The sequence below is a fragment of the Monodelphis domestica genome, chromosome 4, assembly GCF_027887165.1.
Source record: "Monodelphis domestica isolate mMonDom1 chromosome 4, mMonDom1.pri, whole genome shotgun sequence".
In the NCBI taxonomy this organism is placed as follows: Eukaryota; Metazoa; Chordata; class Mammalia; order Didelphimorphia; family Didelphidae; genus Monodelphis; species Monodelphis domestica.
The window spans coordinates 92526251-92551935 of NC_077230.1; the positions used below are offsets into that span (position 1 = coordinate 92526251).

The window sequence follows — 25685 nt, forward strand, 5'->3', positions numbered from 1 at the left end:
CAGTTGTGACTCACTCTTTCTGACCCCATTTGGGATTTTCTTAGCAAAGATACTTTAATAATTTGTCATTTTCCTTCTCTAATTCATGTTACAGAGGAGGAAACTGAGGCAAACAGGGTTAAATGACTTGCCCAGTAGTAAGTGTCTGAGACTGAATTTGAACTCATTTCTTCCTAGGTGCCACCCACCTACCTGCTCCAAGATTAGTTTGCCCCACTCCCCTAAATTCATAAAGGATGCTCATTTTTCATACAGGGTCCAGCAAAAACTGCAGAAAGATTCCCTGAATCTATATTCACTGTTCAGGAAGATTATCAAAGATGGCACCGCTGAAGTTTTCTTTCTTATTCACCTTTCCAGTGTTCTAGGACATGGAAATAGAAGGGATGAGTGTCATTTCCCCATTTTATTAAAATAGAAAAAGTTAAAACTACAGAGGATAAAGAAACCCTGGGGGAAGGGAGAGGAAAGAGCAGGAATGGGCCAGTGCCCAGTGGACTTGAGATCCACTGGACCCAACCTGTAGAAGCAAGAGTTTGGGCATACACAGCCTGGTAGTTACACCTGGGCTGCCCCACCTCCTGGGGATTCAGGAAACAGGAAAGAGGTAGTGAGAAGGAGCCGGGCAGCTCAGGCACGGGTTGTGGCAGCAGGCACTATGGGCTCCCTCCTCTTCTTCTTACATTGTGTGGTAGGGGTCACCACCAGCAGCATCATGGGTAAGGATAAGAATTGCTTTTTTTCTTTGAGACTGTGTGAGCTTCTGTAAGAGTAGGGATGTAGGATTACATGTGTTCTTATGTTTCTGTATGCATATAAGACTTCAGAAGTTGATTATGTATAAAAGCTGGAGTGCGTGACATGAGTGAAAGCTAGATCACTACACAAAAACATTTTTCCCCAAATGTAACTTTGGAATTGTCCATTGACTGTAACATAGAGATAGATGATGGATAGATAATCACATTGATGTTAGAAGAGGAGAGGGCGAGAGGGAGAGAGGAAGAGAGAGAAGGAGGGAGAGAGACCAGCAGACAGACAGAGGGAGGAGACAGAGAGACAGAGAAAGAGAGAGAGAGGGAGAAGGGGAGAGACAGAGACAAAGAAAGAGGGGGGAGAGAGGGAAAGGGAGAGGAAGAGGGAGAAGAGAAAAAGAGAGGGAGAGGGAGAAGAAGGGAGAATGGGAGAGGAAGAGGGAGAAGAGAAAGAGAGAGAAGAAGAGAGTGAGAGAAAGAGAAAGAGAGAGAGAGAGAGAGAGAGAGAGAGAGAGAGAGAGAGAGAGAGAGAGAGAGAGAGAGGGAGGGAGGGAGAAGGGGAGAGCCAGAGATAGAGAGAAAGGAAGAGAGGGAGGGAGGGACAGATGGGGGGGGAGACAGTGACAGAAAGAGAGAGAGAAAGGGAGAGGGAGAGGGAGAAGGGGAGAGAGAGACAGAGACAGAGAGAGGGAAAGGGAGAAACAGAGAGGGAGAGAAAGAAAGAGAGGCAGAGAGAGGGGGAGAGGGAGAGAGAGAGAGGAAGAGAGAATCAGAGAAAGGGAGAGAGGGAAAGGGAGAGAGTGACAGGGGAGGGGGGGGGAGAAAGAGACACTTATTATATTCTGGGCCCTGTTTTAAGCACAGCAAGTTCCCAGTGTGTTTATACAGGGACTCACGAATTTATACAAGGGAAATGTTCAGTATCCCTAAAGCTAGGGAAGATGACTAAACCACTTTTTGTCTCCTTCAGTGCTACTTGTGAGCACTGACTTCTTTTTATCTGGTTTGTGAAAAACCTAAATGTTACCTGGGGGAGGTGGGTTATGTTGTGGAGGAGAAATCTGGGGGGTAAAGAAGAGGCCTTCCTAGGCAGAGGGAGAGATTTTGCCCTCCCAAATCACATGATGAATGAGATTGACCATAGTCTGGTTGAGAGTGGAGAAATCCCAATGTGCTTGGATTATTTTATCTTCACTTGTTTATTTATTTAATTAAAACACTTACCTACCCAAAGGACTATCTGGCAACCCCACAAGTTGTTTTATTTTAAAACCCTCAACTTCCAGCTTAAAACCAAGGCAGAAGAGTGGTCAGGGCTAGGCAATGGGGGTCAAGTGACACATCTAGGAAGTGTCTGAGGCCAGATTTGAACCCAGGACTTCCCATCTCTAGGTCTGGCTCTCATTCCATTGAGCCACCCAGTCGCCCCTGGAGGTGCTATTTCATTGAGAGGGAAGAGAGTTTGCATACCTGGCAAAAGAACCTGGACTTTACTTGATAGGCAACGGAATCATTGATGACTTTTAGAGGGGAGTGATATGGCCAGATCTATGCATAAGGAAGATTATTCTGGAAGCTGTAGGGCTAGGTTGGATGAAGGGGGAAAGAGCAGAATTGGAAAGTCTTGTGAGGAGGTAACTAAAATAGCTGAGGCAGGCGACAATGGAAATAGGGAGAAAGAATGAATATTTGATTGTTCAGACAATAGTATCTGGAGACTGAGATGGTGCAACTAGATGAACTGGAAACACTGATGGGGGCACTGTGGAGAAACTTGGGGCTTTTAGGGAACGGTGAGGTTCAGAACGCATGAGGGGAGAGCTTTGGGGCTTGGGCAGCTCCGAGGCTCTGGGGGCTCAGCTGACTAAGGGAACTGTGTGTCTGGAAAAGCAGTCCAGAAAATTTCTTCGGACAGAATCCAGGAAAGTTCCTGAACCAGGAGAGGTCATTGGGAAAGGGTGGGAAAGGCAATTTCAATAGAGGAGTGAGGGGGCAAAGTGGATACAGTAGTGGGCTTAGTGTTGGGAAGACTCATCCTCCTGAATTTAAATCAGGCCTCAGATACTTACTGGTTGTGTGATCTTGGACAAGTCACTTAACCCTGTTTGCCTCAATTTCCTCAGTTCTAAAATGAGCTAGAGAAGGAAATGGAAATCCACTCCAGTATTTTTGCCAAAGAAAACTCCCAGACGAGGTCACAAAGAGTCAACTACTACTGAAAAAAACTGGGCATCAGCAAAGGCCTTGACAGAAAGAATCTCAGTAACCAAGGGAACTGAGAATAGTTGTTTTCAATAATTGTGTGTGAATGGCGCCAGGAGGTACATAAAGACATAACTATGGAGGAGGAGAATTTTTAACTGATGCCCAGATGTTCTCAAATTCAATTTAATTTAGTTCAATTTAATAAGGCATCAAATTATAAATAATAATATCTAATATAATTTATATATAATATACTATAAATATATATAACATAAATAACTAAAATATTAATTAACCATTTATGTGTGCAGAAATGAAAAAAATGGGAAAGAGAAAAAAGTTAAGACTGATTCTGATTATTATCATTTAGTAGAAAAGCTTAACTGATAGAAAAAGAGCCCAGGTGGAGCCATGGATAGTGAGCTGGCCTTGGAGTCAGAAAGACCCATGCTGGCTTTGTGATGCTGAGCTGCATTGGTAGAGATTCCCTTATCAAGAGTTTTCTTCACCAACAAAAATCCTCAATCCAGGCCAAAAAATGTGGATGCACCCTGATATGCCTCAACATGGGGTAATATCCTCCAACACCTATATTCCTGACTGAGAGAAAAGTACCTTGGAATGGGGATAGGAATAAAAGAGATTTGTTCCTTTTTGCTGATTAAATTTCTACTTATTCTTTAAAACCCAATTCAGAGGAGCAAATAGATGGCTTAGTAGCTAGAGAACCAGGCCTGGAAATGGGAGATCCTGGGTTCAAATTTGGCCTCAGATACTTCCTTAGCTGTGTGACCCTGGGCAAGTCACTTAATCCCAATTGCCTAGCCATTACTACTCTTCTGCCTTGGAACTGATACATAATATGGATTCTAAGACCAAAAGAAAGGGTTTAAAAAAAAAAGAAAAAGAAAAAGGTCCAATCCAGGGGCTACATCTTCTAAGAAACCTTCCCTAGTCTTCTTGGTTGAGAATACTCCTCCTCAGATACTTCCATCTCTTGGGGGTGGGGGTGGGTGATGAATAGACACTCCACTGTGGGATGCCAAAGACTCTGGGACACAACCAGGCTGATACTTTGGGAATTGACCTTCCATTTCCCCTTTGAAGTAGATAGCTTCCTATTTTAACTAATGATGCTTGATAATGAGGTCATGAGAAAACCAGCTGTTTCTTCACGCTTGGCATCTGAGAAAATGAATGGAGATTTGAGCCCCAGGTTACCCTAATAACTGGAGATAAGGGTGGTGTGGTAACCCTGACAGCTAAGAGTCAGCTGCTTTAGAGAGCAAAAGAAGCCTGGCAGCCACCTATCAAAACACTCCAAATATCCTGGTAGAGTGGGAAGAGATGGCTAATAAGTTTTTTCCCCCCAATTTAAACATTATTTTATTTGGTCATTTTCTAACAATATTCCTTGGAAACAAAGAAATAAGTTTTTATTTTTTTTTTTAATTTTGAAGAAGAGGAAATTAAGACCCTCGAAAAGGGAAATGACTTGTCCAAAGCACCATCGAAAAGTCCATTCAACTTTTATTGCAACTAAAACTGTCAAAAGGAGCCCGGATCTCATCGACCCATTCGCTCAAGCGCTCCTTTATTCCTCTCTTTATTCCAAAGTTACTCAGGAGCATGATGGCATTGTAGTATTGGGGGGACATTATGCCAGGCGAGGCTGCATCTCCATTTGTGACTTAGGAGTTATCTGTCAGATACTGTGCTAGCGGCTGGAAATACAAAACCGAAAACAAAACCTCCTAATTCTTACAGATTCACAGAGAGGATCTTAGGGACCATTTTGTCCAATTTCTTTATTTTATAGATGCCTAAATTGGTGTCAGGACTGGCACCAGAACCCAGACTGGAGTCAGAAAGATATAAGTTCTAATCCTGCCTCAGACATTTCCTAGCTGGGTGATCCTGGGCAAGTCATTTAACCACTCTGCTTCCTCAGTTGTAAAATGGGGATGATAATAGCACCCCTGTCCCACTCTTGTCGTGAGCATCTGTTGTTCAGTCATTTTTCAGTCATGTCGGACTCATCGTGACCCCATTTGGGGTTGAGGTGCCCGGTGAATCCATCCCAAGGATGACACGATGATCAACAATGTGAAGCGCAAGAGGGAGTTTATTAAACAAACTGCCGCTTGGGCTCAGCACTAAATGGCGCGAGCCCTGACTCCAAGGGCTTTTAGACACTGGAGTGAACAGGAACTCGACAGGCACTTCTGGGGCTGGGGTCGCTATGGGCTCCTGGACCCCACCTCTTAATGAGTTTGGGTGCCGAGAATAACACGTAAAACAATGGGAAGGAATGCAATGCCAAGCTTGGTTGCAACCCATGGGGAAGAAAAGGAAAAGGAGAGAAGAAACGGGGACTTGGCAGACAAGCACTAACATACAGTATACCTCTCAAAGGGCAGCCCTGTGTTGGGGAGCACAGAGACATGGGGCCATTAAGCAGGGTTCTTGTACTCTGACTTGGGGTGGCCCTCCTGAAGCCGGCTGAGTTGTATTTTAGGGGTCAGGGCAAAATATTATTTGGGGGGTTCATTACAATGATAAAAAAACAGGCTAAGCAACAGATACAATGTTATTTGAGGGATACGATGGTCACAATTCTTTGAAAAATATTATTGTCAGTATTTTTCCATGAGTATGTTCTATAAGCTAACAGATTCCCTTAAGGGAAATTGTCATGGTAGTCTCAAGACAATTGGGTCTAATCTCAATAAGAGTTTCTATGCATAGATTCTTTTTTTTTTTTTTCAAATCCTTACCTTCTATCTTAGAATCAATACTGTGTATTGGTTCCAAGGCAGAGGAGTGGTAAGGGCTGGGCAGGGGGGTCAAGTGACTTGTCCAGGGTCACACAGTTAGGCCAGAAGTGTCTGAGGCCAGATTGGGCCTCCTGTCTCTAGGCCTGGCTCTCAATCCACTGAGCCACCCAACTGCCTCCCTAACAAGTATTTTGTACACTTTAGATGGCCAAGTTGGAGAGCACATGGGATCTACTGGGGAGACAACATGCAAAGAACCATGTACAGACTATAGATAAGCTATAGGCAGGATATTGCAGGAATAATCAACAGAGGAAAGGCCCTATGATAAAGGATTGGGAAAGGCTTGCTATAGAAGGTGGGATTTTATTTTTTTTAACAATATTTTATTTGGTCATTTTCATACATTATTCATTGGAAACATAGATCATTTTCTTTTCCTCCCCCCTCCCCCATCCTCCCACCCCCTCTCCCATAGCTGATGCACAATTCCACTGGGTGTCACATGTGTCCTTGCTCCAAACCCATTTCCTTGTTGTTGGTATTTGCATTAGAGTGTTCATTTAGCATCTCTCCTCAATCATGTTCCCTCAACCTCTGTAGTCAAGCAATTGCCTTTCCTCAGTGTTTTTACTCTCACAGTTTGTCCTCTGCTTGAGGATAATGTTTTTTTTTTTCCTCATAGATCCCTGAAGATTGTTCAGGGGCATTTTAAAGCCATTAATGGGGAAGTCCATTGCGTGCGATTGAACCACAGTGTATCAGTCTCTGTGTACAATGTTCTCCTGGTTCTGCTCCTCTCGCTCTACATCACTTCCTGGAGGTTGTTCCAGTCTCCATGGAATTCCTCCACTTTATTATTCCTTTTAGCACAATAGTATTCCATCACCAACAGATACCACAATTTGTTCAGCCATTCCCCCATTGAAGGGTATCCCCTCATTTTCCAATTTTTTTGCCACCACAAAGAGTGCAGCTATGAATATTCTTGTACAAGCCTTTTTTCCTTATTATCTCTTTGGGGTACAAACCCAGCAGTGCTATAGCTGGATCAAAGGGCAGACAGTCCTTTATCACCCTTTGGGCATAGTTCCAAATTGCCCTCCAGAATGGTTGGATCAATTCACAACTCCACCAGCAATGCATTAATGTCCCTACTTTGCCATATCCCCTCCAGCATTCATTACTTTCTTTTGCTGTCATGTTGGCCAATCTGCTAGGTGTGAGGTGATACCTCAGAGTTGTTTTGATTTGCCTCTCTCTGATAATAGGAGATTTAGAACATTTTTTCATGTGCCTATTAATAGTTTTGATTTCTTTAACTGAAAACTGCTTATTCATGTCCCTTGCCCATTTTTCAATTGGAGAATGGCTTGATTTTTGTATAACTGGTTTAACTCTTTATAAATTTGAGTAATTAGACCTTTGTCAGAGATTTTTATTATGAAGATTGTTTCCCAATTTGTTGCCTCCCTTCTAATTTTAGTTACATTGGTTTTGTTTGTACAGAAACTTTTAATTTGATGTAGTCAAAATTATTTATTTTACATTTTGTGACACTTTCTAAGTCTTGCTTGGTTTTAAAATCTTTCCCTTCCCAAAGGTCTAACAGGTATACTATTCTGTGTTCACCTAATTTACTTATAGTTTCCTTCTTTATGTTCAGGTCATTCACCCATTCTGAGTTTATCTTGGTGTAGGGTGTGAGGTGTTGATCCAAACCTAATCTCTCCCACACTGTCTTCCAATTTTCCCAGCAGTTTTAATCAAATAGTGGATTTGTGTCCCAAAAGCTGGGGTCTTTGGGTTTGTCATAGATTGTCTTGCTGAGGTCATTTACTCCAAGTCTATTCCACTAATCCTCCTTTCTGTCTCTTACCCAGTAACAAATTGTTTTGATGACCACTGCTTTATAGTACAGTTTGAGATCTGGGACTACAAGGCCCCCTTCCTTTGTATTTTTTTCATTATTTCCCTGGATATCCTTGGTCCTTTGTTCTTCCAAATGAACTTTGTTATGGTTTTCTCTAATTCAGTAAAAAAGTTTTTTGGTAGTTCAATGGGTATGGCACTAAATAGATAGATAAGTTTGGGTAGGATGGTCATTTTTATTATGTTAGCTCCTCCCACCCATGAGCAATCAATGTTTTTCCAATTGTTTAGATCTAGTTTTAATTGTGTGGAGTGTTTTTGTGTTCATATAGTTCCTGTGTTTGTCTCGGTAGATAGATTCCTAGGTATTTTATATTGTCTTGGGTGACTTTAAATGGAATTTCTCTTTCTAATTCTTGCTGCTGAACTGGGTTGGAGATATATAGAAATGCTGATGACTTATGCGGATTTATTTTGTATCCTGCAACTTTGCTAAAGTTGTTGATTATTTCGACTAGCTTTTTGGTTGATTCTCTAGGATTCGTTAAGTAAATCATCATATCATCCGCAAAGAGTGACAGCTTTGGTCTCCTCATTGCCAATTTTAATACCTTCAATTTCTTTTTCTTCTCTAATTGCTACTGTTAGTGTATCTAGTACAATATTAAATAGTAAAGGTGATAATGGGCATCCTTGTTTTACTTCTGATATTATTGGGAAGGCTTTGAGTTTATCCCCATTGCAGATGATGTTTGCTGATGGTTTTAGATATATACTGTTTATTATTTTTAGGAAAGGCCTTTCTATTCCTATACTTTCTAGTGTTTTCAATAGGGATGGGTGTTGTATTTTATCAAAGGCTTTTTCTGCATCTATTGAGATAATCATGTGATTTTTTTTCGGTTTGTTTGTTAATATGGTCAATTATGTGGATGGTTTTCCTAATATTGAAGCATCCTTGCATTCCTGGTATGAACCCTATCTGATCATAGTGGATAACCCTTGTGATGACTTGCTGGAGTCTTTTTGCTAGTATCCTATTTAAGATTTTTGCGTCTATATTCATTAGGGAGATTGTCCTATAGTTTTCTTTCTGTTTTTAATCTGCCTGGCTTTGGGATCAGTACCATGTTTGTGTCGTAAAAAGAATTTGGTAGAAACCCTTCTTGGCTTATTCTGTCAAATAGTTTGTATAATATTGGGATTAGTTGTTCTTTGAATGTTTGATAGAATTCATTTGTGAATCCATCTGGACCTGGGGATTTTTTCTTAAAGAGGTAGAAATAAATTACCTAAACAACCCCATATCAGAAAAAGAAATTGAGCAAGCCATCAAAGAACTCCTTTAGTCTAGGCAATTTATATTTTTGTAAGTATTCATCCATATCACCTAGATTGCCATATTTGTTGCCATATAATTGGGCATAGTAGTTTTTAATGATTGCCTTAATTTCCTCTTCATTAGAAGTGGGGTCTCCCTTTTCATCTTGGGTACTGTCAATTTGGTTTTTTTCTTTCCTTTTTTTAATTAGACTGACTAGTACTTTGCCTATTTTATTTGTTTTTTCAAAGTACCAGCTTCTAGTCTTATTTATTAAATCAATAGTTCTTTGACTTTCAATTTTATTGATTTCTCCTTTGATTTTTAGGATCTCTAATTTAGTCTTCATCTGAGGATTTTTAATTTGTTCACTTTCTAGTTTTTTAATTTGCATGCCCAATTCACTGACCTCTACCCTTCTTAATTTGTTAATATATGAACTCAAGGATATAAATGTCCCCCTGAGTACTGCTTTGGCTGCATCCCATAGGTTTTAAAAGGATGTCTCACCATTGTCATTTTCTTCAATGAAGTTATTGATTGTTTCTATGACTGGTTCTTTAACTAGCTGGTTTTGGAGAATCATATTGTTTAATTTCCAATTAATTTTTGATTTTTTTCTCCATTACCCTTACTAATTATTATTTTCATTGCATTGTGGTCTGAGAAGTTTGCATTTATTATTTCTGCCCTTTTGCACTTGTTTGCAATGTTTTTGTGCCCTAATACATGGTCAATTTTTGTGAATGTATCATGTGCTGCTGAAAAGGTGTATTCCTTTTTGTCCCTATTTATTTTTCTCCACATGTCTACTAACTCTAATTTTTCTAAGATTTCATTTGCTTCTCTCACCTCTTTCTTATTTATTTTTTTAATTTGATTTATCTAGTTCTAATAGAGGAAGGTTCAGATCTCCCACTAGTATAGTTTTTCTGTCTATTTCATCCTTGAGCTCCTCTGAGTAGAAGCTGTCTATTGTAGATTCTTTCTTCTTTTTCTGTTGTTTGCTCAAATTCACCCCTTCTTTACTCCCTGTATTTGTCTGTGCTCTTGCTCCTCACATGTTTGTTTGTTTGTTTTTTGGTTTGGGGGCTTCTGTCAGTCTCCCCTCTTGGAGCTTTAACAGGAGATCTCTTGGTGTAGTCTCTGGTGGAGGTTTGTTGGGGTTTGAGCTTCCCTGTCCTCTGGAGACTTTTGATTGGATTAAAGTCCAGTATTCAATGAGAATGGGTGTGGAGCCTGGGCTTCACAGAGTTTTGGAGACTTTTGATGGGATTAAGTTCAGCTTAGTTGGGCTGGGTGTGCTCTGAGTCCAAAATTTCTTGGAAGGCTGGAGCAAATATGGAGTATCTCCACAGCTCTGGCCAGGCTGCCAGGTCTATGCTTCCTCTCTAGCTCCTTCCCCGCCGTCTGTGTTGGAGACTCTGAACTTATCACAGCCCTGGTTGCAGTGTACGCCCTCCAGACCAGCACCTTTGCCTGCCCAGAAGTTACAGCTGCTGCTGCCGCTGGGGTCTGGGAGTCTCAGCACTCTGGATGGGAGGGGGATCAGTCCTGGGACCTTCCTTCTGTCTTCCCCTTAAACCTGAGTATTCTCAGATTCCAGCTTTTTTGGGGGGTGTACCTTTTGAATTGAGTCCAGCAGGAGGGTTCCTTGGTTCTGTCTTGTTGTTAAGTTTGTTTTTCAGTCCTCTGGGAGCATTCAGTTTATGATCAGTTAGAAAGGGTATTCAGAGGTCTGAACTTCTGCTCCTTCTAGGCCACCATCTTGACTCCGCCTCTAGAAGGTGGGATTTTAAATGAAACTTGATGGAATCCAGGGAAGTGAGGAGGTGTTGATGAGGAAGGGGACATTCCAGGTCTGGGGTTCAGCTAGGAAAAATTCCTGGAGTCTGGAGATGGACTGTCTTATTGTACAAGCAGCAAGGAAGCCCATGTCACTGCATCAAAAAGAACTGTGTGTGGGGCAGCTAGATGGCACAGGGGAGCCAGGCCAGGAGGACCTGGGTTCAAATCTGACCTCAGACATGTCCTAGTTGTTTGACCCTGGGGAAGTCACTTAACCCTAATTGTCTAGCCCTTGTCCTTTTGGAACTGTCACTAGGATAGAAAGTAAGGGTTTAAAAAAAGAAAAACAAAATTACTCTGTGTGTGTAAGAAAGGAGAGGGACAGCACATAATCTTCACTTTTTTTTAATAGTCTGCCAATGGAGTCTTTGGCAAGTGGTGCACTTGTCCTGTTCAAAGGGATGTACAACATGGACAGGGCTTTGTCTTTGTCATCCCTTTAATTCCTCCTAGTACTTAGTAGGGGTTGGTGAATACATGTAGGTGAAAAGAAGGACCCTGTTTCTTCAGTCATTCAGAAGTTAAAGGAGGAAATATTTGTAAAGTCTTTTCATCTTTTGGGCTGTAAAATAGAAATACTCTCCTAGCCACAGTCTCATCCAATGCAGGTCCAGATGTCAACCACACAGATCACTTAGTGAACATCAATAGCACAGAAATCACAAGAGTGACCCCAGGAGGAATGACAACTTCAGAGAGAATCTTTGAGACTACTCAACTCTCTGAGACTTCAACTGTCACCCACACTCCCTTGAAATCCAAAACATCTTTGGCTTTTGAGACCTTGGCACAAGCCAGAACTACCTATGAAGCTGAGAAGAGGATTACAGAGTCCTTTCCCCCTATGGAGACACTGATAATAATGGATGCCCTGGATGAAACAGAGACCACAACCCTACTGGAGAGCACTAACCCCACTGGTCCCTCTGTAACAGTTGTCTCAGAATCAGGGATAGCCTTAGGCAAAACCCACAGCCAAGCTAAAACCTTGATGGTGGCTTCTTCTACCATGGAAGCAGAGATGGCCACAGAGGAAACTCTTGTCCTAGAGGAAGCTTGGCTTGGAATAAACATCCTCCACAAAGCAGGCTGGAAACAATTAAACAAGCCAGTGCTGTTATCTCTTCCACCCTCCCAACATCATGGAAAACATGCACACCACCTCACAGACCGCCATGACTACTTATACTGGACTTTCCCAGAAAACTATAAAACTACTGTTAAGACTCCTAGTTTCACTGAAGGCATGAGCACAGTGGATATTTCCAAAGAATCAGAGACCTCAAACCCTTTTAGAACCATTGTCTCTGAGGAGACCTCTGGGATAATTGTACCCCCAGAAACAAACACTGCCATCACGGAAGAAATAATACCCTGTACAATCCTGGATCTGGTCACTGAGACAGCAGACACCATAGAAAGAGAAGGAACTCTTATGGAGACCACGACTCTCCCTGTAGCCTTGGTTACAGTCAGTCCCATCACAGAAGCCACCATACTGACAACCAACCTCATCGATACCTTCTCTACAGCTGGAAGTACCCAAGAAATAAAGACAGCTACTGCTATTACCTCAACCACAGTCTCTACCAACACAGAAGCAAAGACTTCAGCCCTTCTAACAGGCACGTCTGCTGAGGTCTTAGATGGCAACAACTCACAGCCAAAGAGCAGAGGTGAGGAGACAACCTCAACTGGTGACTTCCCAGAAACAATCAGGACTGGAGCTAAGAACACTTTTCCCCCTGAGACCTCAATGACAATTGACAGCTCTACAGAAAAAGGGATGTTGTCCCTCTTAAAGACTATTTTCTTTTCTGAGCCTTCAACTTCATCTTCCTCAGTTGAAGAAGAGTCAAGTGCAGCTGTTGAGACCTTGACAACAGCCAACATGATCACCATGGCAGTACCAACTGCAGTTGAGACCCCTGATACCACAATTCACACTGTAGAAAGTACAACCAAAACAGTAAATGACTCATTGAATACAATCTATATTCCTATGACAGAAGAAACCATGGCTCCATTTGAGACAACTGTCTTCACTGAGGTCCCAAGTACAGTTACCATCTCCCCAGGGGAAGGATCAAAAGTAGCCAAGCTTACTACCTCTGCTAAGTTTTCCTATAAAGTCGATATGACCACAGAAGGGACAACAGCTTCAGGTAAGCGCTCTATTGTCCTTAAGACCTCTGTCACAATTGGTACAAAAGATGTCACATCCCCTCCGACTAATAGCCCTCTTCCTTCTTTCCCTTCAACTGTACCTAATACCATCACAGGAATAAATTCCTCCATAGACAAGACTTTAACCTCCATTGAGACTCCAGAAATGATCTCAACAACAGGAAAGCAAATGACTACAATGCATGCTACTACTGCTCTGATGGGTCAAAACACCAAAGCTGATTCCAGTAAGTACTTATCCTCATTTAACAGAGGAATAATTGAGGTTCTGTGGCTAGCCTAAGGTTACTTCTATGAGTTCGTAGAAAAACCAAGACTTTTTAACTTGAATTCAAGACTTTTGACTCTAAGACAATACCAAAAATGTACATAGCCTCTAGAAGCCCATCATTTAACTAGACTGATACAGAAGACAGTGGGATGGGTGCTAGAAAGTGGTCAAACTACCACACAGGTCATGCTGTGGTTTTGAAGGTCCATGAAAAAGTCTTCCTAGCACAGAGAGGGCAGCGCTAGAGTTGGTGGGTTGGAAAAGACAAATATGCCGGGTTTGGGGGGAACTGAACAATGCCTCTATAGAGCCAATAAAACATGCTACTGTGGATTGCATATAGCCCAGAGTAAAAGAGGAATTTGAATATTGTTTGCTATGTGGAAGAGAGGAGCTAGATTTGTTCTGCCCAGCCCTACAGGGAGGAACAATGCAGGGGTAATGGGTGAATGGTGCAGAGAGGTAGATTAAGGCTTGGTATCAGAGGAGCAGTGAGGTGGCTCAGGGAATTAAGAGCCAGGCCTAGAGATGGGAGGTCCTAGGTTCAAATTTGGCCTCAGACACTTCCCAGCTGTGTGACCCTGGGCATATCACTTAACCCCCATTGCCTAGCCCTTACCATTCTTCTGCCTTGGAGTCAACACACAATATTAATTCTAGGATAGAAGGTAATGATTTAAAAAAGAAAGAGGCTTCATGACAGAACAAAATATTCCTAGCAATTAGAAGTATTCAGCTATAGAAGAAAGAGGTAGTGATAGGCTTGATGGATAAAATATTGTGCCTGGAGTCAGGAAGACCTGAGTTCAAGTTTTGGAGACTTATTAGCTATGTGACCCTGGGCAAGTCCCTGCCAACAAGAAATAGAACAGACTCTCTCTGGCCATAGTCAGTTGTTCATTCTTCAATGAAACTTCCAAGCAGATTCTGGATGGCCTCTTGATGTGGTGATGTGGTTTGAGTACGGAATGGACTAAGATCCATTTTAGCTTTGAGATTCTGAAATTCTTATCAAGACCCCTGGCCAGTGGCTTTCTCACCTCTCTGAAGGTTTATGCTGTGTCTCTTAGAAGAGAGACAGACAGACAGACACACATACACACAGAGAAAGAGAGAGATAGAGAGATATATAGGGAGACAGAGAGATGGGAGAGGAGAGGGAAAGAAAGAGGGAAAGAGATAGACAGAAACAGATGGAGAGAAAAAGGAGGAGAGAAGAGGAAAGGAAAAGAGACAGAGAGGAAAAGTAGGAAAGGGAGAGAAAGGAAGACAATAAGTGAGAGAAGAAAGAGAAAAAAGAAGGTAAAGAAGGTAGGAAGGAAAAGAGGAACAGAGAAGGAGAGAGGGAAAGGGAGAGGAAAGAAGAGAAGGGAGAGAGAAAAAGAGGAGAGGAGTCAAGGAAATAGAAAGGAGAGGAGAGGAAGAGAGAGGGGGAGAAAACAAAGGAGAGCAAGAAATGAGAAAGAAGAGTGGGAAAAGAGGGTGAGGAGAGAAGGAAAAGTGAGGAGGAAAAGAAAGAGAACAAAAAAAGAAGAAAGTAGAGAAAAGGGAAGGTAGAAGAGAAAAAGAGAAAGAGAAAGGAAGGAGAAAAAGAAGGGAGAGATAAAGAAGCAGAAAGAGAAAAAAACAAAAGAGAATTGGGGGAAAGGGAGGTAGAGAGAAAGGAGAGAGGGAGAGAGGGGAAAGGGCAGGTAGAAAGTGGGCAAACGGAGAGGGATCCCTTATTCTAAGATAATTAAATAGTTTCCTATGTTTTGGGATTACTCAATTAATTTATCCTGCAGGTTAGTATTTATAAGCAGTACTTGACATTTTTCTGTTGTCTCTAATTCATCGTCTTTAATTTACAGGTCAGGATGGAGGCTTTCTCCTATTACGGCTTATTGTGTCTTCTTCCCTGGACCTCACTGACTTCAAGGTGGCAAAAGGACTCCTGAGCCAGGTAACCTGGACATCCTGAGGCAGGTGGGAGTGAAGGGGAGGGGAGTAAAGACGAGAGACAGAGAGATGCTCAGGAGCTTCAAGGCAAGCGCTGGAGGAAACAAGGAGAAGCTGTGATTAGCATCCCGGTCCTCAATGGAGGATAGTGAGCTGCAATTAGAGACTCAGCTCTAGGAAAGGAGAGCTTTACCCTAGGCCTGAGCTTGTCCTTGGAGATAATGGGGCCCCTGGGAATATTATGATGAAGCCTAAGAGCCCATGTCTGTGAAATGGGAGACAAGTAGGGGTTGCATGTAAAAGAAGTCCCCCCCCCCTCCATATTGATTAGCAAATATTTATTGACAGCCACTTTTCCAGGGTAGAGTCAGGATCTGTGGAGCATACAATTCCATTGGAGATAAATCTACAAGGGGTTCAGCTAGGTGGCTCAGGGGATTGAGAGCCAGGTCCAGAGATGAGAGATTCTGGGTTCAAGTCTGGCCTCAGACCCTTCCCAGCTGTGTGACCCTGGGCAAGTCACTTAACCCCCACTGCCCAGCCCTTATTGCTCTTCTGTGTTGGAACCAATACACAGTATTGATTCTAAGATAAAAGATAAGCATTAAAAATAAAAAATTATTATTATTATTATTAATGAGTGATCCAAAATAGCATATAAATAATTCAATTCAACAAACATTAATTAACCCCCCCCCAAACCTCAATTCTACTTTATTTTCAGATTCAGATTCCATCCCTTCTACCCCATTAGCCTCTAGCATTGAGAAAGCAAGCAAAACCAAGCCCCTGTCAAACAAAACAAATTCCCATTGACCATCCAGCTCCCTCCCCTGCCTATCACCTCTCTATCAGGAGGCGAGCAGCTTGGTGGCTTTGTTCCATTGGGAGTCTTCTGCAACAGAGGCTGGCCATGATGTTGATGAGGGTTCCCAAGTCTTTGTTAATGGTTGCAACAGGTTTTCAACAAACATTTGTTGAGCACTAGGAAGCTAAACTGCACAGTGGATAAAGTTCTACAAACAGTCACGAATAAAAACAGCCACTTGAAGGCACATCTGCCATGTGGAAAAAGGGTTAGACTTGTTCTGCTTGACCCTCCAGGGAAGAACAGGACAGGGCAGACAGGGAGATTAGGGCTTCATGTCAGAGAACCCTGTCTAACAATTAGAGGTACCCAGAAAATGGAGAGACTCTCTCTGGCCATATCGCCCAATCCTCAATGGAATCAGTAGACTTTGAGTTCTTATCCTGCCTCAGACACTCATATCTCTCTGTATGACCCTGGGCAAGTCACTTGCCCTCTGTCTGCCTGAGTTTCTTCAACTGTAAATGGGGATAATTATAGCACCTACCTCCCAGAGTTGATTTGTAGATCAATTGAGATAATATTTGTAAAGTACCTATCACATAGTAGGTACTTAATAAATGTTTCCTTCCTTTTTACTAATGTTCTAGGTTTTATGATAAAGAAATCAGCAACTGTCCTCAAGGGACCTACATTTGACTGGGTAGTACAATATGTGTATAAACAAAGAAATGCAAAATGCATGCAAAGCAAAACAAAGTAATTCCATATAATAACTTCTGGGGGAGATTAGGTAAGACCTTGGTAGTAGTGGTGCTCTGGCATTTGTTTGTTTTTTTCAGTTGTATTCAGCTCTTTGTGACCCCATTTGGGGTTTTCTTGGCAAAGATACTGGAGTGGTTTGCCATTTCCTTCTCCAGCTCATCTTACAGATGAGGAAACTAAGGCAAACAGGGTCACACAGCTGGTAAGGGTCTGAGGCTGGATTTGACCTCAGGAAGATGAATTTTCCCAATTCCAATGCTGGCACTATCCACTGTGCTTCCTTGCTGACTCAAAGGACCTTGGTAGTAAGTAGTATAAGAATTATAGACTGTAGGGAGCTAGGGATTCTGGATGGTGACTGTGAGGAGGAAGTACCTTCTCCTTTTGAGAAAGGCTATAGATAAGGAACCCTTAAAATGATCAAAGTGCATGTTACAGATTGCAAATCTTGGGGGTAGATCACCAATAATAGTGACATAATCTAAGTTGGCAAAGCACTGATCAAAAAAAGCATTATTAATAGAGCTGGGGAAACTGAGGTCCCCGGACATGAAATGATTGACTCAAAGTCATATAAGGAATGTGATGTGAGAATCAATGCTCAGTGACTCAGTGGATAGAGGACTGAGCTTGTTGGAGTCAGGAGGACCTGAATTCAGATCCTGCCTCAGACACTTCCTAGGTTGTATAATTTTGAACAAGTCAGTTAACCTTTGTCTGCCTCAGTTTTTAGAGGTAGCTGGAGGAACAGTGTATAGAGCACTGGACCTGGAGCTAGGAAGTCCTGAGCCCAAATCCAGTCTCAGTTTACTAAGTCTGAGATGCTGGGCAAGTCTTAATTTTCAGTTGCCTCAATTCCCTCAACTATAAAGAGGGGATCATAGTAGCATCTACCTTCCAGGTTTCTGTGAGGATCAAATGAGATAATATGTATAGAGGACACTTAGCATAGTGATCGGCACATGAATAGGTTTTCTATAAATATTATGTTTATTCCCCTTCCCTTTCCCGTTCAAATCCAGGTCTTTTGGTTTCTAATTCAGAGCTCTTCCCACCATAACACAACACATTAGTGTGCTAAGAAAGACTAAGGAGTTTCTGGGAAGGAAATTTATAACTGTTGGGCAATTAGCATTCAGGGGACCTTGATCTGTTCCTTCAAAAGATCTCTCTGAGGCTCAGTTTCCCATTCTGTGCTATATGGAAAGTACCCTTGCCTTGATCCCACTAAGCAATACAATCAATAATCAAATCGAACCTGGGTGAGAGAGAGAGAGAGAGAGACAGAGACAGAGACAGAAAGACAGAGAGACAGAGACAGAGAGTAGAGGGAAATGAATGGGCCAAAATTGAGGGCACCATGTTTTTGACCCTCCCTTGGAATTCTGGGAATTTATAGGTGGTTTTCTAGGAACTGGGATCAGGCAGCATTGGCCTGATAGGCTGGAAAAAAATGCCCTAAATTGGGTGGATCAAGCTCTCATTAACAAAACTTGAGACAGAGATTCCAAGGATTGGTATAATTGTATGTGCTGTCCTAACAGGAAAGTTCAAAGGCAGATCTGATGGCTTCAGCCTCTAACTCAAGGTGTTGGAAGGGTAGTATAGAGGAGAAGGCGCCTCTACTTCTCAGTGGTGACTTGATGGGTTAGATGGGTAAATAACTGACTTTGTTCTCTGCAGCTTCATCAAGATCTGCAGGTCCAGGTCCCCTACACCCAGATCTCCTTGCTGAAGGTCACCAGGGTCTGAGGAGTTGTTAGCAGCAGCCTGGAGAAGTCTCCAATGCTTGGGAGATGACTTCAGTCAAAGGAAGACAATGCTACTAATAAAGTAATGTAATGGTGGGCTACATTCCTATACAAAGGTGTTCCTGGAAGGTCCCAAAAGAAACCATCTTCTTTAACTCCCCTTATCTCCACATAGAATAGTACAGCTGGGGGGTTTTCCTCGGGGGTCTGGGCAGAAGGTCAAAGAATCCGTAGCCACATGTATGAATATTCTAATAAAGAGCTATTTCCCCCCCACACCCCATGACTGCATTGTTATTATTCTATTAGTATTGGGTGATACTGGATGTATTTGGTCCACATAGGGTTCTATGATATTAGGATTCAGATAATTTGTGGTTCTGGGCATGAATAACTATTTCTTCTCTCAAAGAAATATTCCAGTTTAATTCAACAAGCATTAAGCTACCACTTCATGCAGAGCATTGTATTACATCTTTGAGGAAATATAAAGTTTAGATACATCTGAACTTTGTCCTTATACTATTTATACTAACTATAAATTCCTATTCTTCTCATATCTACCGTTTAGCACATTTTTTTAAAAAAGTTGGAATGATGGTATCTATATAGTACAGTAGAAAGAGGGGAAGCTAGGTAGCTGACTCAGAATAGGCACTTAATAAATGCTTATTGAATGACTGAATGCAGAAATAGCTGCTATTGAAAGGCATTGACAGAGTGGCCAAGGATTCCCAGAGAAGGGGCTATGATGTCTTAGAAGAGGAAGGAGCCACACAACCTGAAACAGCAGCAGCCAGGGCAGTATTAGAAGGTGGGGAGAGAAGGAGCTTCTTCCTCCTAGAGAGAGGAAAGAGAAAACTCCTACAACAAAAAGGAACTGGAGCTGAATAGTAAGGGATAGAACTGTGAAGAGTGAATCAAACTTTCTTTGTCTATCAATCAGCAATTTTTAAATTAATCAACCAAAACCTTAAACATCCCTACTTAATACTAAGTAAGGGAGTTCCCAAGTCACTTATTAAAATGAGTAACAACTCCAAAGGCCAGGGATCATCCCCTGGGCAGTGCTAAGCAAATTGAAAGACTGCAATTGGTTCCTGTAAAGTGGAAAAAGGGACAGGAAGTGACATGGGAAAAGGACTATAAAAAGTCCTGAACTTCCTATCCAAGGGGCTTCTCCTGGTGAGGTGACTTTTGGAGGTAACTTTGGATTTGACCTTCGGCTTGGACCTTGAATTTGGCTCTTAGACTGCTTCTTGGAGGACTGCTCCTGGATCTTCTCCTTTGGATTTCATCTTGGGTGAGTGAGTAGTTGGCCTTCCTTTCCTGGCTTCTGGAGAGTTCCAGAAAGACCCTCCTTTCCTGGAGGAGGCTGCATAGATGGAACCCTTGCATAAGACACCACTGGGCCCTCTGGCTGAGGGTTAACAAGTCCTGCCAGAGCTGAGCAGGACACCAGAGCAACATTTGGTGTGATAGGCTAGATTTTCTCTACCCTCTTCTTACATTTCTCCAATTTCACTCTTTCCACCTCTTTGTAAATAAACACTACTAAAAGTCTTTTTGACTTGAGCTATAAGATTTTAAATCAATGATTATAACATTAGCTTAGAATTCTCATATTTAGTAAAACCCTAAAATTTAAATTCTTACAGAACCATGGTGTGGAGAAGCAAACCTAGATCTTGTCTTCTTATACTGTGAATTAGAAAGGAGTGAGTGACAAACCCTAGTTTCTTTCTTTTTTCACTGGAGCTTCAACTCTGTGCAAGGAAACACTATATGTGCAGAAGATAATTAGTTCCTGTTCTCTGAGGTTTCCCTCCATATTCATGTGTGTATGTGTATACATATATGTATATATGCATGTGTGCATATACACACACAATCTTTACCTAGATATTTTGCAAATTTTCATCCCCATTAGAATTTAAGAATAATGATCCTGCTGTGGACTTTTGGGAAAGTCATCTCCAGTTTTGCGGCACATCTCAAGTAAGAGCTTGTGGTAGGGAGGAGGCAGTATGAAGTAGAGGACTATGTGCTTTAGGGATGGGTGACCAGTTCATGACAATAAAAAGAGCTTCAGGGAGCAGCTGGGTGGCTCAGTGGATTGAGAGCCAGGCCCAGAGAGGGGAGGTCCTGGCTTCAAATCTGACCTCAGATACTTCCTAGCTGTGTGACCTTGGGCAAGTCATTTCATCCCCATTGCCTAGCTCTCACTGCTCTACTGCCTTAGAACCAATACACAGTATTGATTCTAAGATAGAAGGTAAGTCTTAATAAACAAACAGATAAATAAATAAAATAAAAGGAGCTTCTGTCTTGGCATGGGGAGGGGAAGAGAACACGTGGAAGCAAGGAACATAGGATATTGGGAAAATTAGATCCAGGGTTCATGTTTCTATATGTATGTATGTATGTATGTGTGTGAGTGCATGTGAATATGTATATGTGAGTGTTTGTGTATGTGTGTGAGGATTTGAAGACTGAGCTATACAAAATATTTTAAAAAAACTGTTTAAGTCAAGATTGATGTTAGATACTAGAGAATTAAGAAAGTGAGAAAAAAGATAAAAAATGGAGTTTGGTTATACAAAAATAATACTAATTATAGCATTTTATGAAATATTTAACATATATTTGATTTCCCTCTAGTGTAATTTCTATGTATGTCTTTAAATCTTCACCATATTAATTATATTATTGTGTTTGAGTATAATACTACACATTGGGTATGCCCAGTCTTAAGAGTTTGTTGCTCATGGAGACTGGCAACAAAGGTGGATGCACAGGGAACTAACCATCAATTTATTAAAAAAAAAGAGTTTGTTGCTCAGAACCCAAAATAACCCTATAAATATTCACATTGAATTAATATGAATTCATTGAATTAATCAAATTGGATTAAACACCACTTCTTTAAATACTGTCTCCTTCACTCACATCTCAGGTAAGTTTTCTATAAATAGATCACTTGATCAAATATAGATTGTACTATTAAATGTAATCCTTCAGAGGACAAGAGAGGCCAGAGAAGGTAATGCTCAGGCTCTTCCACTGTCCTTGAAAGTACAAGTTCATCACACTTCCTGAGGATTGTATATGCCTGGACCTCAAAGCAAACCAGCAATCCAGCTGAAAGTACATGAGATCCTCTTAGAGAAACATACAGGACACATACACCATTACATCACTCCAGGAACAGGCACACCAGCAGGACATAATAAACACAAAGGAAACAATACGCTAAGGACCTTAAATCACCACGACCATACTACCTTGCCACAAGAAAATTCCACCCCCCCCCCCATTTATTCTAGCATTTGAATATACTACATCTTCAGTAGTGTTAGAGATGTTCTCAAATACACCAACAATGGCTGTGTTGGCTCCTAGATGCAACAGAGTCTTCAATCCCACCAAAAATGAAAAACATAAAGGACTTACACCTAAGCCCTCAAATAGTCAAAACAACTCTTCTTCCCCCTTCAGTTGGCCCTACTGAACCCAAAGTAGGGATCTAAACCAGTCCTCTGGACATATAGTGTTTCCTCCTTGGCAGAAGCTTTTCCAAAAGCTGGTGGGGTTGATAAAGAACCACAACACAGCCCACTTTCCCATGTTAAAATTAAATTAGTTTCTAGAAATAAAAGTATTATATTTTATGAGGTTAATTAAGATTATTAGAAATCAAGGATACAAAAAAACAAACCCATGTGCCTAGGACTGATTAGCCATTCACATCTTACTCACTACATCTTGCCATCTCGGAGTAGAGGAAGAGAGAGGCTGAAGTGTTACAGCCAGTTTAAATACAAATTGTGATCTCGCCCAGGTAGCGGCTCATGTGAGATTATAGGGAATTCTGGGAAGTTGTACTAAGGACTTCTGGGGATTGAAGTCTGGGGTTCAAATCTCCATTTTACACCCAAGAAGTGAAGTCAAGTAAGCAGGCATTTACTAAGCATTGTGCAAAACACTGGGGACTCCATGAAAGACAAAAACAAAATCTGCTCCTCCAGGCACTCAGATTCTAATGGGGAATAACATATGTAAAATAACTAGATATAAAGAATATATATTTGTAGTTGTATGTCTATGCACACGCGCATCTATAGACATAGGTATGTACACATATATGGAAGGTAACCTCAGAGAGCAGGAACTAATTATCCTCTAGACGGAAAGTGTTCCCTTGCACGGAGTTGAAGCTCCAATGAAAAAGGAAGACACTTAGACTTTGACACTCACTCCTTTCTAATTCACAGTACTAAGAAGACAAGGTCTAGGTCTGCTTCTCCACGTCGTGGTTCTGTCCCTTATGACTCAGCTCCAGCTCCTCTTTTGTGGTATGCTGCTATTTTTCATCACTGTGTTGACTCTTTATAACTTTTTTTTGTTACTTTACAGCATTTCATGGCATAATACCAACAATGACTTGAAAGCTGTAAGTGATGAAAAAGCATCATCAAGGACATGTAAGAGCAAGAAGGAAGTAGGAAGGTCATGTTGATTCAGTGAAGGACTGCAGATGGACCCTTCCTCTCACTTCCAGTGGATAGCCCAAGTGTTGAACTGCATGCAAGAAATAATAAAAGAGTCAAAGGAAGTCCTCCTTAGGACTTCCTGGATGGATTTTCTATGGGGCATTTATGAAAATATTTGGACAAGAATCAGATTTTATTCCAATTTTTAGAATTATGGGTTTACTATTAAATAAATAAATAAAATGAGCATTTCCATATATACTATAGAAGAGGAGAGAATTTTACATGAAACTGAATTTTTATTCTGAGGATTGCTTTTCTTAGAAAGAATATACACATACATATATGCAAACATACACACACTTATGTGTGTGTGTATATATACATATATACACACACACATATAAGATATATCTTATAGAAGATATAGCTTTCAAAGCTGTCCTGCTTGTTTTTAATTCTTTCTGGTCTTTCTTTTCTCTTCTCATTTACCTTCCCCCTCCCTTCTGGGGAAAAAAAAAAGGTAAAAACAAAACCTTTAACAAATTTGCCTAGTCAAAGAGAACAAATTTGCAATTGGTTATTTGGATAAGACTCACACAGAACACCAATATAGAACTAACAATCAGCAAACATCCCTATCAGCTGATCTTGGCCCCCAAATCTGGATTAACTCAAATTTATTGTGCAAGCATATTTTGTTCTTCTGACTAACATAGTTTCACACTAATGCCATCAATATATTATAACCAACTCCATAATAAAATTATAAAACTGTTGCAACCTCATTTGGCCAACAATCTATTTATAATGTGGAACTAACAATCCACTGCAACTGTTTTTCTGCAACTAATGAACATTAGACAGTTATAACTGCCTCCCTGTTTTTTCTTTCTTTCATCTGTCCTATGATTTTCACCATTTCTGGTCATATAATTTCAGTTTGTTCCTGGATCACCAACACCAAACGTCATCATATACCCTTAAAATGTTAAAGTATTATTTTTTAAACCCTTCCCTTCCCTCTTGGAATGGTGAGGACTAGGCAATGGGGGTCAAGTAACTTTCCCAGGGTCACACAGCTGGGAAATGTCCGAGGCCAGATTTGAACCTAGGACCTCCCATCTCTGGGCCTGGCTCTCAATCCACTGAGCTACCCAGTTGCCCTCTAAAATGTTAAAGAATTTTTAAAAATATCATTTTTGCTTACCACTGACTCAATTCTCTCCCTTGTTCTTCTAGAGGACCCTTGTATAATTGGGCAAGTTAACCATTAACCATGTCTGGAAATGGAAATCTTAATTCCATACTTGTAGCCCATGGTCTTTCTTTCAAAGGGCAGAAGGCAACTTTATCTTCAGTCTTCTGGAGTTATAACATCAGATAGTCTTTTTGAAGTTCTCATCCATGCCTTTTACTGGTTTGGACACTTGCAAAGTAAGGTAAATGGCTATGGACCCTGAAATTTAAAGAACTTTAAAATGAGTTAACAGATTCACAATGAATGGCGGGTAAGTGACTTACCCAGGGTCACATAGCTAGCAAATATCTAAGTATTATTTTGAAAACCACACCTAATATCTTTAGAGAGTCTCTTAATGATATCTCTCTCTTCTCCAAACCCTCAAAAAATATCTCAGTTGACTGGATTTATACAAGTTCCATCCAGAGTCAGTAGGGGAGAAATTAGATCAAAATTGGAGTCATTAAGTCTTCATTGTAGTGATTGAGGGCTAACTATCAATACCCCTGCCCTCCCCAAAGTGCCCATTTGAGGTGGTCAGTTGTATTTATTTTCTAAAGCCATGAAAAGGAAAGCCTTGGTTTTCAAACCAATGAAATTCAAGAGCAATTTGATTTAAATAGATTTCATTTATTCAGAGGTAAACCCACAGAGTTTCATGTGCAAAATATCATCCAAAGTGCATTGGCCCATTACCCAAAAATAAGCCCTGTTGGGTCTTATCCAAATAACCAATTGGAGGTATCTCTTTGTGGCTTGTGTATACGTGTGTATGTTGATATGTGTTGTAGCAGTCCTTTCTTTCATTTATTAACCATTCTCCCTGAAGAATCCGAAATAATTTCCAATGACTTTCTTCCCAAAGCACCAGAACATAGAGCTGTGAAGGTAAGGTTGGGGTAAGGCTTGGCCACAGCTGGCTCTAGGTTTTTCATCTCTCAGAATCACTGTTGGTGACCCATCTCCCTGAGTTTCGCCAGAATCGAACAATCAGGAAGATTCCAACTCCCAACAGCAGGAAGACGCCCAGTGTTCCAAACAGGATCCCAAAGAAGGCTCCCTGGCGTAAGCCCAAATGTTCACATTGTTCACCCGATGGGGAATAGATGGAATAGGATTCACATCTGGCAATAGAAAAGAAGAAGAAAATAATTAGGGTCATGGTGGCTGAAAAGGTAGAAAGATGTCAACAAGCCCTTGTTATTTCAGATACTATGCTAAAAACTAGGAATCAAAGAAAGTCTAATAGGGGAAGTGTAGGGGAAAGGAAAGGCCAGTGGAAATAAGCATTCTTATAATTCTCACAAAGTGCCAGCATGTTACAAATAGTATCTTAGTTAATAATAATAATATCTAACATTTATATAAACAGTTACGATGTTTCAGACACTGACTGTGCCAAGTATTTTGCAAATATCTTATTGGAACTTCACAAAAACATTGGGAGGTAG

General features: G+C 41.1%; 2 protein-coding genes across 2 annotated transcripts in view; one reads left to right on the top strand and one right to left on the bottom strand.

The window, feature by feature from the left end:
* Positions 1 to 612: 612 nt before the first annotated feature.
* On the top strand, positions 613 to 18774 carry MUC20 (mucin 20, cell surface associated). The gene is made up of 5 exons (XM_007493847.3): positions 613 to 719; positions 11387 to 12943; positions 13061 to 13192; positions 15087 to 15178; positions 18431 to 18774. Exons 1-5 carry the CDS (start codon positions 659 to 661, stop codon positions 18497 to 18499), a joined length of 1911 nt encoding a protein of 636 aa, XP_007493909.2. The 5' UTR covers positions 613 to 658; the 3' UTR covers positions 18500 to 18774.
* A 6069-nt stretch (positions 18775 to 24843) lies between these two features.
* The window catches only part of MUC4 (mucin 4, cell surface associated), a 110525-nt gene continuing 109683 nt past the window's right edge, over positions 24844 to 25685 (bottom strand). Inside the window, exon 24 of the mRNA XM_056826089.1 lies at positions 24844 to 25358. Coding sequence (XP_056682067.1) covers positions 25166 to 25358 — 193 coding nt within the window. The 3' untranslated portion in view covers positions 24844 to 25165. The remainder of the gene's footprint in view (positions 25359 to 25685) is intronic.

What these genes read in the sequence shown, in the direction of transcription:
- MUC20 (XM_007493847.3), top strand. Translation starts at nt 659, where the DNA reads ATGGGCTCCCTCCTCTTCTTCTTACATTGTGTGGTAGGGGTCACCACC. An exon ending in CACCACCAGCAGCATCATGG is followed by an intron (nt 720 to 11,386) that starts GTAAGGATAAGA and finishes CATCCAATGCAG; the next exon opens with GTCCAGATGTCAACCACACA. An exon ending in AGAAGGGACAACAGCTTCAG is followed by an intron (nt 12,944 to 13,060) that starts GTAAGCGCTCTA and finishes ATACCATCACAG; the next exon opens with GAATAAATTCCTCCATAGAC.